This window comes from Vespa velutina, chromosome 7 (assembly GCF_912470025.1).
Source record: "Vespa velutina chromosome 7, iVesVel2.1, whole genome shotgun sequence".
Classification (NCBI taxonomy): Eukaryota; Metazoa; Arthropoda; class Insecta; order Hymenoptera; family Vespidae; genus Vespa; species Vespa velutina.
Genome location: NC_062194.1, coordinates 4615317 through 4634211, shown reverse-complemented (window position 1 = coordinate 4634211; position 18895 = coordinate 4615317). Strand labels below are relative to the sequence as shown.

General features: G+C 34.3%; 1 protein-coding gene across 2 annotated transcripts in view; it reads left to right on the top strand.

The window, feature by feature from the left end:
* The window catches only part of LOC124950774 (tyrosine-protein kinase Dnt-like), a 29302-nt gene extending 11815 nt beyond the window's left edge, over positions 1 to 17487 (top strand). Inside the window, exons 2-8 of one of the 2 annotated variants that reach the window (XM_047498040.1) lie at positions 7287 to 7414; positions 11156 to 11565; positions 12125 to 12313; positions 13248 to 13386; positions 13935 to 14227; positions 15237 to 15396; positions 15704 to 17487. In XM_047498040.1, the coding sequence (XP_047353996.1) occupies positions 7287 to 7414; positions 11156 to 11565; positions 12125 to 12313; positions 13248 to 13386; positions 13935 to 14227; positions 15237 to 15396; positions 15704 to 15952 (1568 nt within the window). In that variant the 3' untranslated portion in view covers positions 15953 to 17487. The remainder of the gene's footprint in view (positions 1 to 7286; positions 7415 to 11155; positions 11566 to 12124; positions 12314 to 13247; positions 13387 to 13934; positions 14228 to 15236; positions 15397 to 15703) is intronic. The other variant, XM_047498041.1, reaches the window with a different exon arrangement.
* Positions 17488 to 18895: the final 1408 nt, after the last annotated feature.

The following is an 18895-nucleotide window of genomic DNA, read 5'->3' as shown; positions in this document are numbered from 1 at the left end:
CGATCAAATTCAGGTATCCCAAATTCTTGAATGTATACGCGAGGATCGTGAAGATCGCAAAGATTGTAAAGCAATGTTTCGAGTAGCTCAACCACCCTTCCACCTCGTTGTGAGGCCCAAAAAAGCTGTGGCACGCACTCCAGCAGCGCCGAGAGTAGTCCCTCTTTCACTCTCCTTCTCTCTTCTTTACGTGCATGGTCGTTCGAAGTGAATTATAACCGGTGTCGCGCGAAGTTACGCCTTCCTGGATTTAACCTATGGCCTGTGAGGAGAAAGGTGGAGAGGAAGAGGCTGAGGTCGATGGGGAGAAGCAGAAGAAGCAGTGGAAGAAGGAAGAGGAGAAGGAGGAGACCGTACAAACGACGTCCAGGACTTGTCCAGGACTTATGGGTTATTCAGGAGAGGCAACATTGGTGGAGAAGAGAGAGAGAGAGAGAGAGAGAGAGAGAGAGAGAGAGAGAGAGAGAGAGAGAGGAAGAGAGAGAAACACGTTCGTTCGATATATGCTAAGCAGTCGGCCTCCTGTATCGCGTACATGTACCATGGCTCTGGTTTCGCACGTGGGTGAGATACGCACATGTGCGTATACGTGTGAGTATTCGTGTAGCTTTATATACGTGTATATACATGTATGAATATATACGGGGTGTCGGATACGTTGCTTGTCTCACGACTTCGATCGATTCGGGAATGAGAAAAAAAAATGTGGGGGAAAAACTTTGAGCCACTCACGCTTCATTGATTCATTGTTCTTCTTTTTCACTTTTCTTTTCTTTTTTCTGTTTTTCTTTTTCTTCTTTTTTTTCTTCTTTTCTTTTCTTTTCTTTTTTTCTTTTTTTCTTTCTTTCTTTTTTTTTTTTTTTTTTTTCTTTGATAACTTATTATATGCATCGGTATTGAACAAAATGAATACGATATCGAAAGATCGTATTGGCGAAGAAGTTTACACGTTCGATCTTATGAAGATCCTACGGTATGGTCATATTTTCTTCAGTCAGTCGATCATCATATTAAAACTTTCAAAGCATGCAAAAGTAACTTATTTTCTTGTCCGTAGCAAATACTGGTCAGAAATATTATTACTAATATTTAGAATGTCACTTAATGTACAAAAAGACAATACACAAATTTGAAGTTATTTGAGTTTTCTTTCGGAGTCTTCTACGAACTCGTTCGTGAATGGAAATATACATAGAACGGACATCTATGGTTAAAAGATTTGTGCTTAGAATATCCGCCACCCCGTATACGCCCACGTCGTTCAGCTGGGTGATGGCGAAAGTGAAAAATATCTCGTGCAGCCGTAGCAGCGCTAGTAGTATGTTTGCGTGCATATGCAGAGGCTCGTTCGCGTTATTAGATCTCTCTCTCTCTCTCTCTCTCTCTCTCTCTCTCTCTTTCTTTCTTTCTTTCTTTCTTTCTCTTTCTTACTGAAGTCGTTGCCTCGAGAGATATCGGGGCATATATGCCAGCTGCCATTGATTCGGTCGTTAACCCCATCTTGAACCGATAATTCTTCGATTTTTGCGCAAATAATGATGCTGATATGATACAAATTTAATCTTCCAACACTACCACTAGTACTGCTATTTATTATTAAGTTAACTTTAGATTAGAAGAAACGATAGATACTCTTTCGTAAATAATCAAGAACATGTGCTCTTCTATCTCGATATTTATCGAGAAAATTATTTCATACATGTTCTATGCCATTGCGAGTATCCTCTCGAAAAGGATTACTTGCTAGAATGAATTGGATGTAGTGGAAAATTATAACAGTGTTTTTGTACGTAATTATCTTATTTTTATTTTTATATAATTTCTATCTACATATCTTACGTTATATTTATATGCCATATTAATATAGGGACGTTTTAACGAGATAACATTTGTCTCATTAGGTTAATAGATTTCTAAATAAAAATGATTATAATGAGTCCTTCGTTTATCCTTTTTGCAAAAGTATCGTTGCAATGGCAATGTAAATGGAGAATAGTGAAATGAGCAAATACTTGAAAGTTTCGTTATAATGGAGATGGAATTCATCAAAGGTACGGAAGTACTAGTAAATTCAACACTAACTATAAGTGAACTAGTAGTTTTGCATCTGCGATGAGTTTCTACTTTATATGATGTCAAGTGATACCTGACATGATTCTGTAAGACTTTCAACCTCGAAATATGAATTTAATGAAAAAAAATTTAATGAAATATTTTCTTTAGAGGGGAAAAAATGATATGATATAGAATTAATAAGGAGCAAAAAATTGGATAAAAAATTGGTCGAATTAATCATTATGATGAACCTCGTGGTGAGCTCAATAATAACATCGTTAACTTTATTATTTTATATAACAAATCCATTGATAATCTTAAGAAACATATTTAAGCTGGTAGGACGTCTCTCTCTTTCTAACCTCTCGAGGGGTCGGTCTCGTCGGGAACTTTAAAATCCTATATTTCCTGTCCCTTGGACCTGTGGATCACCCTTTTTGCTTTTTCCTTTCTACTTTCTACCCTCGTCGCTGTGTCCTTTTGTAAGGCTCACCACGGGAGGATCTCGTTATAAGCACACCATGCCTCTCGTATTCCGTAGGTGTTAGGTTTCTGACCCAAAGCCCACAGTAAGAGAATAAAAAAGGAGGAAGAGAAAAGAAAGAGAGAGAGAGAGAGAGAGAGAGAGAGAGAGAGAGAGAACTTTGTCTTCCCGCTGTGTAGACGCCGATTCACGATGGCCTTCTTTTCGGGACCTGGCTCCCTCTTCTTCCTTTATTATTTAAGGACTCACCTAAGACCATACTCCTCGTCAACTTACCTCAATGTGTAGTATTTTGACAGCAGGGGACACCGGTATTTTTTGCAAAATTTTGCCGGGTGTTTCACGAAGAACCCACCTTCGTTCCTTTCATCCTATGCACCATTCGGTGAGATCGATTTCTTTTCTGCTTGATCATAACCCTCGATGCTCGATCAAGAACTTGGAAATTATGATACCCCATGCTGCGTATCCCATCAATGTTTCTTTATGATATCCTTATCGTTTCTTTTCATTCCTTGTCTTTTTTTTTTTCCTTATGATTATTTTTTTCCCTTTCCGAAATAGAAAATGATTTCGTTAAAAAAAAAAAAAAAAAAAAAGAAAAAGGAAAAGAAACAACACCAACAAATATTCTAACGAAAGTATAAAGACGACTTGTTAATATCATATTGTAATATTTCATTTCAATTAGCGAAACTTTAATTAAAAAAAGAAAAACGGTGAATAGTGTTTCCCAAATGCATTTGAATTTGAGATATCGTATTAATTTTTGATAATTAACATCGCGCGATCTCTTGTTTACGATTATATCTTATCTTTCGATTCGAAGATGGATATCATCAAAGTAAAGGAAGTTTGATAGAAGACACACAGCATTGTCCTCTTGCAGCAGCTTCTCCTTGTCGTTATGATCCTTTCGACTGGTAACGCACGTACGTGTTTTGCGAGAAAAGAGCCAAAGTGGTGTAGAACCCCTCGTGACAATTGTGTCTGGCAGTGCTTGTCGAGGGTCGACGCCTTCCCTGAAAAGGCCTTTCTCTCTCTCTCTCTCTCTTTCTCTCTCTCTTTCTCTCTCTCTCTTTCTCTTTCTCATACGTTCTCTTTACATCGTACTCCCGTCTTGGAGGCTCACGCTTGCACTCTGGCCTGGCTGCGGGCGCAGCAGACATCAAAGGATGTTCGGTGGTTACCACCCTTCTTGGTATCCACCCTCGTGCAAACTTCTCGCATAATTGCGCGGAAAAAGAAAAAGAAAGAGGAGTGGAGAAAAAGAAAGAGTAAGAGAAGAAGAAGTAGAAGTAAAAGAAGAAGAAGAAGAAGAAGAAGAAGAGGAGTTAGAAGGAGAAAGAAGAGAAAAAAGCAAAAGATAGCACACAGAGAAAGCGCCTAAGAGGAGAAACGTAACGAGGTCAGAATCGAGCTGTTCTTGGTAGCTAGTAATAACGAGGAGAGGAATCTCCTTGGTAGATTAAAAGAAGATTACTTTTTTATCTCGTCGCCTCTTTAGACCGTCATGAGAATTTGAAGGGGTAGCTCTTTGATTTTCCGATTTCTTTGATGATAGAAAGTAAGAGAAAGAGAAAGAGAGAGAGAGAGAGAGAGAGAGAGAGAAAGAGAGAGAAAGAAATAGAGAAAGAGAGAGAGAAAGATCTGTTCTATTTTTCTCATTCTTTCTATCGATCATCAAAGAAATAGGGAGAGTAAAAAAAGAAAAACGATGAAACGATCTTTACTAGAAATTATCCACTCGGTGAAGTGTCGGAGTTATTATTAATGATATTCCTGTTATTCGCGAATCACCCATTCTCACCTCTGACTTTTAATCACTCTCTTTTTGATAATTGGCTTTATTTCAGCGTATGGTGGTGGCAAAATTAAATTGAAAATTATATTTTTCTAAATGAAAGTGACTTCGGGGATTATAAATAATGATAAAAAGAGAAGATGATAAAGGGAGATATATCTCGTTTAATATTTGATACGTGGTAAATGATGATAAATCATCGAAGTAAGAAAGAAAAGAATAAACGAAATGGAACGGATTATTGATCGTTCGTCTTTGGGTCAAACGAGACGACCTGTCCTTTCATATATCAATAAGCTATTCTTTATATTCGTTGAAGAAAAATGGCAAAAGCGAAAGATTTTGTGGACATTTTTACGAGAGAAAAAAAAGAGATAGAGAGAGAGAGAAAGAAGTGTAACACAAAGGACAGCATCAACAGGGGAACAACAGCAGGAGCAAAAGGACTCGAACGAATGGAGTTTCGATTTTTAACGACGATAGCTCAACGTAGGATTTCTCTCTCTCCTTTACTTTCGAAGGATAATTATTTTCCAAGACCTACGGGATATCCTTCGTCTTTTTTACGACGTACCCTACAGCGTTGGATCTCCACGAAGTGGAGGAGGAAAGATCTAGAAAGTGCCTCTGGCGGACCTTGTCGGAGGGCAACGGTGTCGGGGTCGTGGGTATACGATATCTGATGCAGAAAACCGGTAAACGTCGGGAGAACCGTAGATGGTGGGACGTAGGAGGAAATCAAGAAGGGAGGAGAGAGAGGTGGAAGAACACCGAAAGCAAAGACACGACCAAGGGGCATGGCACATTGTCTTCGGGTGGCTTAAAAATCCAACTCGTGCCTCGTTAACCGTCCTATCAGATACCATGAGACCCTGTATACCCTTCTCTAGATAGAGAAAGGGGAAGAGAGATATAAAGAGTGAGAGAGAGAAAAAGAGAGAGAGAAAGAGATAGAGTACACGCCATGCACCCGTATTCTTCTTCTCGAGCTTCCTTATCCACTGTCTTCGCCGACTGGTCCATGTGACCTTGTGCCTACCGAACACGATCCCTTGTATTTTCAGGATGGTTAGGTAGCTCGATGGTTCTTTTTTTCCAATGCGGTCATAGGGCCATCTGCTATCTCTCCATCCATGACACCTTCCAATACCTTTTTAAGAAAATTCAATTGTTAAATTAGAAATATACTACGTTAAAGGATCATACTAATATGATTATATTAGTTTAAATCTTTAATATCCAACTATTATTTTGCAAAATGGAAAATAATTAAATTCGAATTATTTATACAAATTTTATAGATTTTCTTTCATTGATATTTATATAAATTTTTTTTTTTTTTTTTTTTTTTTTTAATGTGTTGATCGTATTAATAGAGATATTTTAAAGAATAAAATAACGACGTAGTTAAGTACACGTTATAAACGAATTCTACGATAAGATTGATCTTTGTCGATATTAAATAAAAATTTATTCATGAAAATGGAGAACAATATGTTCACTTGTTCCTTTCATAAACGTCGAAGTAATCGAAATAAATTGAAATAGGTAAAATGATTGGTACCAACTAAATGATGGAGCAATAAAGTCTCTTTTACAAAACAATACGCCTTTGTCTTCTATCGATAGATAAGAAATGAAACGGTTAACGGTGAGAATGGTAGAAAAGAAAAGGAAGAGAAAAAAATCTCGCTTCGGTTCGCGCGATTTGGATTCGAGAAGCCGATTACATTCGAGCGGAACGATTGCGGACGTTGCGGTCTTCGAGCCAATCGATACGCTTAGCATTTCGAATCCGAACCACTTATGTGACTTTTTCTTCTTCTTTTATCTCTTCTTCTTTCTTTTTCTTTTTCTTCTTCTTCTTAGAATTTAGAATTTTTTTTTCTTTTCTTTTTTTTTTTTTTTATCTCTTCTACATCTTCTCTTTCTCTCCTTCCTCTTTTTTATTCTATCCTTTAATCTTTTCCACCCTGATCATTTCAAAGTCTCTAATCATACATTTCAAAATTGTATTAGAATATTTTCTTCTCATTTATTTCTAATACCACGGGTTCTCTTAATCGACGATTCTACATAATGATTGAAAACAAATTTTACAATAAAACTTTTGCAATAAATCAAATGTGCGATTACTTTATAAAAAAAGAAATTTTACTTTATTATCATTTTATAATCACTATAATTTGTCAATATTATAGATATCCAATAATTCGTATTATTGATATTACTAATTGGTTATCATAAATTTTACTCGTTTATGCTTTTAAAATAGGACGTAGAAAACGAAGAAGTTTTATTATCGAATTAATATCGTATACCTATAAGGAGGTAAATAAAAGATCGGGTGCACTTAAGCGTTTATACGAATTTGTCCGCGTGCATGTCGCTTATCAAAATTATCACCGTACGGCAGCCCATTTCTATGGATTTGTGGGACAAGCTCACGCTAGTTCAGCCGCTGGACAAATACGGTGGCGTGAGTCATCTATGCGAAGCATTCGTATCGTTCTCTCGCGGTAGTTCGTTTTCTTATCCGACTATTTCTCTCTCTTTCTCTCTTTCTCTCTCTCTCTCTCTTTTTCTTTTCATTTCTATCTCTCTATCTCTATCCTTCTCGATAAATAAAGTTCTCCCTTTCTCCACAGTATGACGTCACTAGGGTACTATATCCCGTGGGTAGAAAATACCTATCATGCCTCGACAGACTAAACACACATACACACATATACACGCACGCATACGCACACATATATATAAGTGCAAGATTTTCCGATAAGCCAAGATTTACCGTGTCCCCCTATTGTCTCAAAGCCGCAATAAATTCTGATTTACGTGATAGTGATTGTTAATGAAGAGAAAAAGAAAAAAAGAAAGGAAAGAAAGGTAAAGAAAAAAATATAATACAATATAATATTTTTCTCTTGTTATTTCTTTACATAGGTCTTCAAGCGGAATTGTTTTACGTCAGAGAAGGTGTGATCAATGAATATGCAATTAAATTCGTTGTACCGGTTCCCGCTCAAGTTCACAAGTTGCATTTCACATGGCAGAATCTCGCCGGCAGACCGGTAAGTTACAAAATATTAATTTCTCGATTTATATGATATGGAATAAGTTATCTTCTGAGATTAAGAAAAAAAAAAAAAAAAAAAAGAAAAACGATAGAAATAGATATAGAGAAGAGACGAGATAATTCATTTGTTATCTTAGAAAAAAAAAAAAAAAAAGAAAAAAAAACGAACGATTGATGGCTTTGCGATATACGAAGTGACCAACTGATCGTTCGAATCCTCTCGTTCGTCAAGGTTGAATGGTCACGTTGAAACTACTATCGTATTTTTTTTTCTTCTTCTTCTTCTTCCTCTTCTTCCTCTTCTTCTTCCTTCTCTTTTTCTCCTTTTCTTTTTTCCCTCTCCTTATTTTCTTTTTCTTACGTTCTAAGAACGCTCGTACTTATCAGGATTATCGAAGCATATCTTTCCTTTCCCGCACCTCATCGAGGTTTTCAAACGGGGTTCACAATGGCGTAAGAGTTTTCTCTTGAATAATGTTTTCACATTTGAAAAATGTTTCCTCCCGTTGATGATAAAATGAATAACGGGGAATCTTATTAAAAGTTCGTAAATGAAGATAGAAAATTGGAAGGAAGAAAAATAAATTTATATCACATAGACGTTACAATGATTTATATATAATAAAAGATATATTAAAGGAAAAAAAAATGTTTCTTCCTGTTAAACTCGTACGACATCGTAAATTGATTTATGAAACAACGGCATAAAAAAAAAGAAAAAAAAAAAAGACCGAAAAAAAGGAGAGGAAAGAAAAAACGAAGGAGAGAAAAAAAAATGAAAAAGAAGAGAAGAAATCTCTCTTGTACTTCTTACATTTTATCCGAAGAAGAAATGTTTATTACGGTACGACCACTTTTATTATTGTATTAAAAATTTTTTGCGCATCATCCTCGATGACTTTATTCATCAAGATTCTTTCGTAATTTCGACGAATCGTATGAAATTTTTTTCATACGACTTAGAAAAATCGCTACGATCGGCAAAGTTACAAAATGTATAAATACTCATTAATTTAGACTTTCTCTTATTCTCTCTCTCTCTCTCTCTCTCTCTCTCTCTCTCTCTCTCTTTCTCTCTCTCTCTCGTTTTCTTTTTCTTCGCGGTGGTCGAAGGAATGGTAGATACCTGGACAAAGTGACGGCGGAAAGTGGACAAAGTGCGCGACGTGGTGTCGGATTGACTCGTCGACGAGACACGGAAAAAAAGAAAAGATCGGCCAGGTAGGACAAAGTGGTTCAGCCACTTCTTCAAGCCGTTCTCTGTGAGCTTGAGAGAGAGATAGAGAGAGAGAGAGAGAGAGAGAGAGAGAGAGAGAGAGAGAGAGAGAGAGAGAAAGTTATCGGAGGTAGAAAAAGAAGAAAAAGAAGAAAAGTTGGAGAAGAGGAAGACTGACGAGCGGTTCCGAGACATCCGTCACCTCCGTGACAAAAGCGGGTGTTCTGAATGGTAGTTAAACTCGCAGGTGGCTGTCGATCAAACTCTTCTTTTTCTTTTTCTTTTTTTTCTCTCTTTCTTTCTTTCTCTCTCTCTCTCTCTCTTTGATTCCATTCTTCTGTTTCACATTGTTTGTAAATCAGTCTGGGTAAAATAAGTAGAATGAAAGGCATTTAAGGAAATTTCTCGATAAAAGAGAAAGTTTTTATAATATGTATAACGCTCATTTATTCTGATTATTTATAAAAATTAATTCAAATTAATAATACGAACAAAGTTAATTGATCGTTCATCTTCTCTCTTTTTTTTATATCCTTCCAATGTTATGAATATTCTTTTAAATATTCTTTGGAAAGATTTATTTTTTATGTGTCGCTTAATTATACGATATAATTGTAATTTTTTCTTCTAATACGTTTTATAATTTTATTTTAATTTTTTTTTTTTTTTTTTTTTTTTTTTTTAATATTTATTATATCTACTTAAGTTCTAAGTTATATTAATACGAGCTAATCTATTATCTTGAACATATCAATTTCTTAAGGGTTTGCTTTTATATCGTGTTAATGTTAAATTAGATATATTTGACCGAAGGAAAGAATTTCTTCTTTTACGATAGATAGGATCTTTTTGAGAAAGAGATATGACCCGGAACGTGGACCATAGGTAAACAAATCGTTCGGTTCTTTCTTCTCGCGGACAACTCTTTTCAAAGAAAACTATTGCTTACACAGTGTCAAGTATTCGCGTTAGCACCTTCACAGTATATAGTATCCCTTTCGTGTCTCTTTCAATAACGAGAATTCGAATATATTTTAGATCGTACACTGTGCAGTTGCAGTTGAATTTTTAGCATGAAGTTAACAAGTAAAAATTATATTCAAGTTACAAGTTAAAAGTGTTAATAAAAGAATATTAGTATCAATAAGTAACTAATTTTTCAATGAAATACGTATGTATATCAATAATAGACAACAATATAGTAATAGATAGAAATAATTTATTATTATTTTCTTTTATTTACAAATTTCATTTTTATTTCACGTCGATCAAAAAAATCATTTTTATTTGAGATTATAATAACATTCGATATAATAACAAGTAACGATATAAAATTTATATTATTATAGTTTCTTTTTTTATTTTACTATTATTATTATTATTATTATTATTTTTTTTTTTTTTTTCGTTTTTTTTTCTTTTTTTTCTTTTTTTCTTTTTCTTCTTTATAAGAAGCACGAGCGATACGTACTAGCGACATTGACGAGTTATAAACTACGAATATCTTTACCTGGAAGTTTTGTAGCTGCAAGAAAATCTATGAGGCGAGAGATCGTCAGTTTGGAACGCGAAGACTTCGGAACGCGTTCAAATCGAATGCTATTAGAGGCTGTTCGCAGGAACATTCGTTGCCATTTCACGAGGAAGCTATTCGTGGTCGTAAGAGACCGCAAAACGGAACGGTGGTAGCGACAGGCAGCGTAGTTGACGAGCCTCTTTTCAGTTCTCTCTCTCTCTCTCTCTCTCTCTCTTTCTCTCTCTCTTTCTCTCTCTCTCTCTTTCTCTCTTTCTCTCTCTGTCTCTCTTTCTCTCTTTCTCTCTCGTTTTCCACATCTAACCGAGAACCGATCATCATCGCGAACTGGTAATCAGCCGTTGAGGCTTGCCTTTGCTTTTCTTCGTTCTAGTCTCTTCTCTTCTTTATCTTTTTTTTTCTTCTTTCTCTCTCTCTCTCTCTCTCTCTCTCTCTCCCTCTCTCTCTCCATTCGTTCTCTAAACTCACTTTGCCCCTTGCCGTGCGCAAATTGTCTTCCGAGAATGGTAAGTTCGAGATTACAAGGAGGTTCAACGTTCTCGTTCGTTTAGTCTCGCCAACATTGTTTCATTCGTTTTCAATCCTTCCACGTCGAAATACCAATGTATACAGTAACCATCAATCTATTAATTGAAGGTACAACTTTGTTAATTGATCAAGATATATGTGTGTATATTATAGACGAAGAAAGAAAAATTCATTAGCACACGTTACATTTTTTAACGTGCGTTGAATGTTTGATAAATATTTATATTTTAGTCTCATCGATCCATTAACATTTGATTAAATCATCCATTATCATATTTCATTACATTCATTTACATATAAAAATTTATTAATATCGATAACAATCCTTGAATTTGTTTATTTTTTTTATTTGCTTAAAAAAATTCAATCGGCAATTAAATTGTTCCCTTTCTATATTATCGTCAGATCTAATATTCATATAACAATCTAAACTAATCCTAAGTTATATTTACTTTAAGCTTCCTTATACGATGGACGTTGATATCAGCAATCCATCGGCATTGAGTAGCTCCCTGAACATATCTCAAACGGGGGAGATACCAGTTGGTGTTTTACAAACTTGGGCCTTAGCTTTACATTGTGGCCCCTATGACGCCGAAGTAGACCTTAGCCTACGGATAAATGTTTCCGTATCGCGAAAGAACACAACGAGTTTAGAATTTAGACGGAAGAAGATCTGTTTGAAAGAGAAGAGTGGCTATACCGGACCCGAAGAGGTTTTAGTCGCTGCTTCGGGTTCTACTTCCGGTGGACAGGTGTTCTATGCAGCCATCGGATGTGCCTGTGCCTTCATCGCTGCCATATGCGTTCTCGTAGTGGCCTATTACGTTCGAGATAAGAAGACTCGAAGGCATAGGGATCCGTTACAGTAAGTCAACTTTTTTTTCTTCATTTATGTTCATCGTAAAAGGTATAATGGCCTACTTCAGATAATAAGGAGATTATGAGATTTAATATCAACAGAAACACATTTTAAATATGTCTATATTATTCATTCTTTATTAAAATAATTATCACTTTTTTTGTCTCTCATTATATATATGTATAATATAAATACATTACAATATAATGGCACTATATATATATATATATATTTTTTTTTATAGAAAAAAAAAAAAAAGAATCTCAATAATAGAGTATTGATCTTAAATCTTAAATAATCTTAATTTTAAAATCAAATGAATTTTAATATACTAATAATTTATGAGGATTTATTTCGTTAAATATTGAATAAAATAAACGTCATTATGTATATACGAAAGATATTTATATTGAAAAATAAAGAAAGTAGGTTTCGATACAAGACATTGTTTTAATACAAAACGGTGACTCAGTTCATTGTATTATATCCATTGTTATCGTTGTCGTCGTCTGATGTAAATAATAAGACATGAACAAAATATATAACATACTTATTATACTCATAGAGAGTCCAGAGGTCTCAGTTCAGCGTGTAGTGTAGAGCGAGGAACAGGGGTTGGTCCGGCGCAAACCTTTCTGTCTCCAGAAACTCCGCCACCCTCAGCGTCTGGAGCATCAGCATCCACTTATAGAAGATTAGACGACAGACCTAGTCGAGAGCTACATGAAAGAATTCAAGAGATCACGGTACAAAGGTAAGGAAAAGTGTCGTATCTGTTCGTTGATCAAGAAAAAAAAAAAAAAAAAAAAAAAAAGAGAAAAAAAAAGAGAAAAGGAAAAAGAGAAAAGGAAAAAGAGAAAAGGAAAAAGAGAAAAATAATAATTTATTTCATTAAGCAACATAAAAATTACATTTTTTTTTTTATAATATTACGTTATATATACTTATAATAAGTAACGATAATTAAACGAAACACATGCTCGAGAAACACTCGTTATTCGAATTATTTTTTTCATAAAAAATTTCTTAAGGAGTGGAAACTCTTTTGAGTCGAGAGATAAGAAGCTAAAGAGAAAGGGAAAAATAAAGAAAAAAACCAAGAAAAAGAAATATGTCTGAAAGCACTCACGATTACGAGGTTATCGACACTCCGATCGACTTTCGTGCCAGATCAGGGCTTAAAATACATTCACGTCAAGGCCTAGTTTCAAGTAACGTGTACATAGGTACAGATATGCAGAATGAGTCACTGATATAAATTACAAATTAGCAGATATCCGTTACGTGGTTCTTTTTTTTCTTTTTTCTTATATCAAAGATCATTAATTTATATGTATCTATTGGTAATTTATAATATTAATGATATATCTGTTTGTTTTAAACAAATGACCTTTTAACATCGAACAAAATGAATTCTTTCACTTTGTTTTTGTTTTTCTTCGACTCTCCTTGACTACCTAACTAAAGAGATAATTAATCAAATAATAAATCACATAAGCCATTTAGAAACTTAGAATTGGAACAATAGGAGTGTGTTGATTCTCTAAACTCGTACATAAAGCTAGTGCGGTTTAACTTTACGTTACAATGTACGTCACTATGTACAACAAGAGCCATTAATTTACATTTCCCTTTCCCATTTTACAACTGCGGTCATCGTATTACATCGTCTCCTTTGTACTTTGTAGATGTAGGGTGCGTCTTCTCAGCATAGAAATGGAGGGCACCTTTGGTCGCGTGTACAGGGGTAGTTATCACGAGGAGGGTGCTTCGTCTCCGAGGGACGTTCTAGTAAAAACAGCCGCCGAGCACGCCTCACAGTCGCAAGTGAGTCTTCTTCTTCTTCCTTCCTTCCTTCCTTCCATCCTTCCTTCTCCTATATCATTCCCTTTTTTTTCTTTTTTCTTTTTTTTGTTTTCTTTTTTTTAATATAATGAAAATATTGAAATTATTATTTAATCGCATTGCGCTTCGTAATATATCTTGAAGTATTAGAACATAATTCTAATATGAATTAATTTTCAGATGAAAAAAAAAAAAAGATACATCTGATATTAAAACGAATATGATTAATTTCACTTTTTATTCAATTTATTATTTATTTAATTCTATTTATTTCGTGAAAAACATTGTTAATGAACGAAGATCTAATATGTATCTGTCATAGAGTACATTCGTTGGTATGAACTATGGTTAATATAAGAAAGGAAAAAAAGAAAGAAAGAAAGAATGAATATTAAATGAACCGACTATCGATTTTATTTAATGACGTCCACTATATAACGTCAATAATTTTTCTCGTCACTATAAGCGAGAGAATAGCTAACGTAATACAACGATGTATTCTACTAAGTTAAGCACATTATCTTTTCTAGGTTGCCCTTCTTCTACGAGAAGGTTTAGCTCTTTACGGCTTGAGTCATCCAGCCTTACTCCCTGTTCTTGGTGTCTCGATCGAGGATAGAAGCGCGCCCTTTTTACTTTATCCTCATACCGGTTACAAAAACATGAAGAGATTCTTACTAAGGTGCAAGCTGAGCAGCGAAGGGCCACCGAGGGCTCTTACCACTCAGGAAGTCGTCGAAATGGCACTTCAAGCTGCCAAAGGGGTTCAGTATCTTCATAGGAAACGACTTGTCCATAAAGATCTCGCTGCGAGGAATTGCGTGTAAGTAGAACGATCTATTTCCTAATATCGTATGAATATTTTAATTTTTTCATCGACTTTGAGATAAAACATAACGATATCTAATAAATTGTATGTTCCGTGATAGACACGATAATGATAAAAATTACGATGAGCAAAAAAATATATGTACGTATCTTTATGGATTCGTGACATAATTTGCAAATATAATGGGTAATTTAAGTTGGCAGATCGTTGCATTCATAAAATGAAATTAAAATTAATTTTAAATGCGCATAAAGAAAATATAATAGTATTTATTATTATGCATATTGATTTTTATCAAGGATACAAATGCATTTAGAATTAATCCAGTAATAAGATACAATTAATGTATTATATTTGAAGATAAATATTTGAAAAAGAAATGGAAGAAATTGACGATATACTTAATATATCCGCTAGTTCCATAATTGAACCGACATTTCCGAAGGGTTAATTAGAGCGAGATGTATTACATGTAGGCACACTCTATATACCTCTTTCGTCTCTCTCTCTCTCTCTCCCTCTCTCTCCCTCTCTCATTTTCTCTTTCACGTTGAATAACTGAGAGACAACGAAAGATCCTTTTTTACGAGACACGCTACTCGCATCAGCCACTTTAATAAAGCGCTTCTCTAACACTGCCTCAACAAGTCCCGAGGCCGTTATGTCTCGTTACCGAATTAATTGAGCGCAACGAATTAATTAAGCACTGTACACGGTTACTTCGGTGGCTCTTTAATTAGCGTTCACGTTGCTTTCGTCTTCGAAAGGTGATTTCGTTGTTCTTTCTTCTTTTATCGCTCTTGTTACAAAAGCAACTCCTCATAATTAACCATATTTTTATATTTTCGTTTTTTCTTTTCATGATTTTTGTTTCTTGCGTTTTTTTTTCTTTTCACTTTTTCTTTCTTTTTTTTTTTCTTTTCTTTTTCTTTTTTTTTTTTTTCGTGGTCAAACAAAGTGAGATTATCGAATTTAACGAGGCTGTAATAAAATATTTTCTTAGGGTCGATGACGATCTACGAGTTCAAATAACGGACAATGCCCTTGCTAGAGATCTCTTCCCTCAGGATTACCATTGTTTGGGAGATAACGAGAATCGACCAATTAAGTGGTTAGCTATAGAGAGTCTACTTGGTAAAACGTTTACTACTGCATCAGACGTTGTAAGTATAACATGAATATATATATATATATATATATACAATTTTTGAATAAACACAATTAGATCGATCTGTATTTATTTTTCGTAATTTAATTTCTATTTCGTTAATCAATTTCAATTCCCTTTCGCGTTTGCATAAAATAATAGTAGAAGAAAAAAAAAATAAAAGTTTGATTTAATTGTTTAGATCGTGGCTAAAATTTAATGAAAAATTTTTGTCTCTTGTCAATATAATTGAGATTATAATTTTATTCTTTTATTTTTTTTTTTTTTTTTTATTTTTTTTTCTTTTCCCTTTAATTTTTCAGTGGGCATTCGGTGTTCTCCTATGGGAATTAACTACGTTGGCACAACAACCCTACGTCGAAGTAGATCCATTTGAGATGGCGAGTTATCTACGTGATGGTTACAGATTAGCCCAGCCGATCAATTGTCCCGATGAACTATTCGCGGTGATGGCCTATTGTTGGGCCATGTCTCCCGACGAGAGACCTACCTTTGGACAGCTTATAATCTGTTTGCAAGATTTCCACACGCAATTGACGAGATACGTTTAATGTTCGTTACGAAAAATAGAAAATAACTCGTTTAGCTTATCGAACGAAATCGAAGTAAATCGTCTTTTTCTTTTTCTTTCTTTCTTTTTTTTTTTTTTTTTTTGTTCGAAAACAGAAATGTATGTGCGTGTGTTTGTGTATATAATATCTGTTAAACAGGGTGACCAATATTAATCTACACAATATAAATATTTCAAAAAATAGATAAATATATAAAGATAAATGAAATATGCAAGAGAGAGAGAGAGAGAGAGAGAGAAAAGGAGAAATGAAACAAAATCAAAATGTGTTCATTTTCATGTATTTCATTTTATTTTTCTTTTTTTTTCTTTTTCTTTTTTTTTTTTTCAATTCTACGTAAAAAGACTTTCCAAATTTTATTGTCCTTTTTTTTTTTTGATTTTTGGATCACTCTGTATAAGATACTTGCTATTATCTCGTTCAAAGTACTTACTCTTGCAAATTCGCACGTCGTTTTCACGTGTCGCTTATTTTATTCGAAATCGAATAACTCGAATAATCCATGCATTAAGTATCGATCCTATCCAACTGCCGGCAAGCATTTCGTCTTTCCTTCGCCATATCAGCCATGATACGTAGCCTAGATTTGAGGGAATGATCAAGTATGATATTTATGTAAATGATAATCAGAACGTCATGATTAGGAATATCGAAAAGCGATCAATCTTCTTCTATTTATGAGAGATTTAAAAGAGTATTTCATCGAAATAAATTCGATAGTTTGCATATAACATAGTGTGTTGTATGTGTGTATATATACATATACATATATACTATATAAAATAGCATTGTGCATTTACAATCAATCAGCTTTTTGTATTGCTCGAATGAGAAAGTTTCGAATGTTCGTAGAAAAAAGAAAAGAAAAAAAAAAGAAAGAAAGAAAGAAAGAAAGAAAAAAGATATAAAAAAAAGAAGAAAAAGGGAAAAAAAAGGAAGGAAAAAAAATCGCGTACACATAGGAAAGAGAAAAAGAATGCTTCCCTTGCCACGCTAGTCTTTCGACTGTGCCAATTCCTTTTGTATTTTTGTACATACTTACTCGTATTATTAATTCGCCGTGCGCACCGTATATCTATATATGTATATTTAATATTATAAAAGGCGTAAATAATCTTACGCTTAAAAAAAAAAAAAGTCCAATCAGAGGAAAATATGAAATGAAAAGATATTCTCTATGTAAATATATATATATATAATATATATATATATATATATATATATATATATATATATATATATATACACAAACGACTATAAATTTGCGTTTATTGAGTCGAGAGAATCGGAGCGTTTTAAAATAATTTTAACCTTTTATTATTAATATCGCTGGGAAATAAAAGAAAAAAAGAAGAAAAGAAGGTTACAGATTATTTTCATTTGCTTCGTTTCTCTTACGACTCCTCGAACTTATTATAAGTATTCCTTAAGAATCGCTATGAATGTACAAACTCGCCAGGAACGTTGCAAGTCAAGAAAAAAAAAAAAAAGAAATAATAAATTTATAATGCGAACGTAAAAAGAAAAAAAAAAAAAAAAAAAAAAAAAAAAAAGGGGTTGAAAAAAAACGAACCGATACGTTAAAAATGACACCTCTCCCTCTGCCCACCCACCACCCACCGCCATCCTCATTCTCCACGTGATTTTGGAAGGAAAATATCGTAAAGATCGTTTCCTCTGATCCTCTTTTCTTCCACCTCGTTCTCTTTTCTTTTTTTCTTTTTTTCTTTTTTTTTCTTTCCTTTTTCTTTTCGAAAGCTCGAACCCCTTTATCAAACCCTCTCGAACATCGTCGCAGCCTCAACTATTTTCGTCTTCTTTCCCTCGTACGTCTAGGAAGAAGAAGAAGAAGAAGAATAAGAAGCGGCGGAGGAGGAGGAGGAGGAGGAGGAGAACTTTGGCTTTGGTTAAAAGTAAGAGAAGAAAAAGGCGAAAAGAAAGGTCGAAAGAGTTTTTGTTTTCTCAGAAATCGTTCGTCAAAGGCCAAAAGAGATACATAGCAGTGCAAGCCAGTCCTGTAATACGTGCGTCCTGTTGCTGTTGCTGTTACTGTTACTGTTACTGCTAATGCTATTGCTGCTACGTCGTCGTTCGGACGGCGTCAGTTGACAAAATTAATGGCGCATCGCTGACGTCTTGTTTAAAATGACAAATGGCGGTAGCCTAGCTTTCTCTCTCTCTCTCTCTCTCTCTCTCTCTCTCTCTCTCTTTCGTGTCTCCCTTTCTCGCGACTTGTAACAAGATACATCGAGCGTGATACGGTGTGTATAGAACGGAACGGGCCCGTAAACGAAAGCGATGAATTCGTTTTACTTGTCGAGATTGAAAGAGACAAAAGTTTAATTAGCATGTTTATATTCGTCGGTGAATGTCACGGGAAAGAAAAAAACGTAATCTTCATTTGCATCATTAAATTAGAACCAAGAATGACTTTGCATAATGGACGATTGTTTCGATGGAGAAAGAGAGACCACCATGATTATGATATTTTTCAGGAGAGACTTCATATTGATACAGACAACATTGATATAAAGTAATAATATTATAATTATGTTAATCTCATCATATATATATATATATATATATATATATTCTTTACATATAATAACCTATATGAGATTATTATTATTATTATTATTATTATTATTATTATTAATAAATAAATTATATTATACAATAGAACGATGGACAAATATACGAATGAATGTAACACGTAAACGGGATTAACGTAATATCGATTAAATGTTCATACTTTCAACAGATGACATAAAAATCAATATCGTATGAAAAAGAATGCCACGAAGATAACATATGTATAATTCTTCTCTCAGTGGGACGTAAATATGTAGCATATTTACATCGTCGGAAAGCATTATCGTGCACGAGCCACGATTCCACAATAATGCACGTCCGATTAGACAC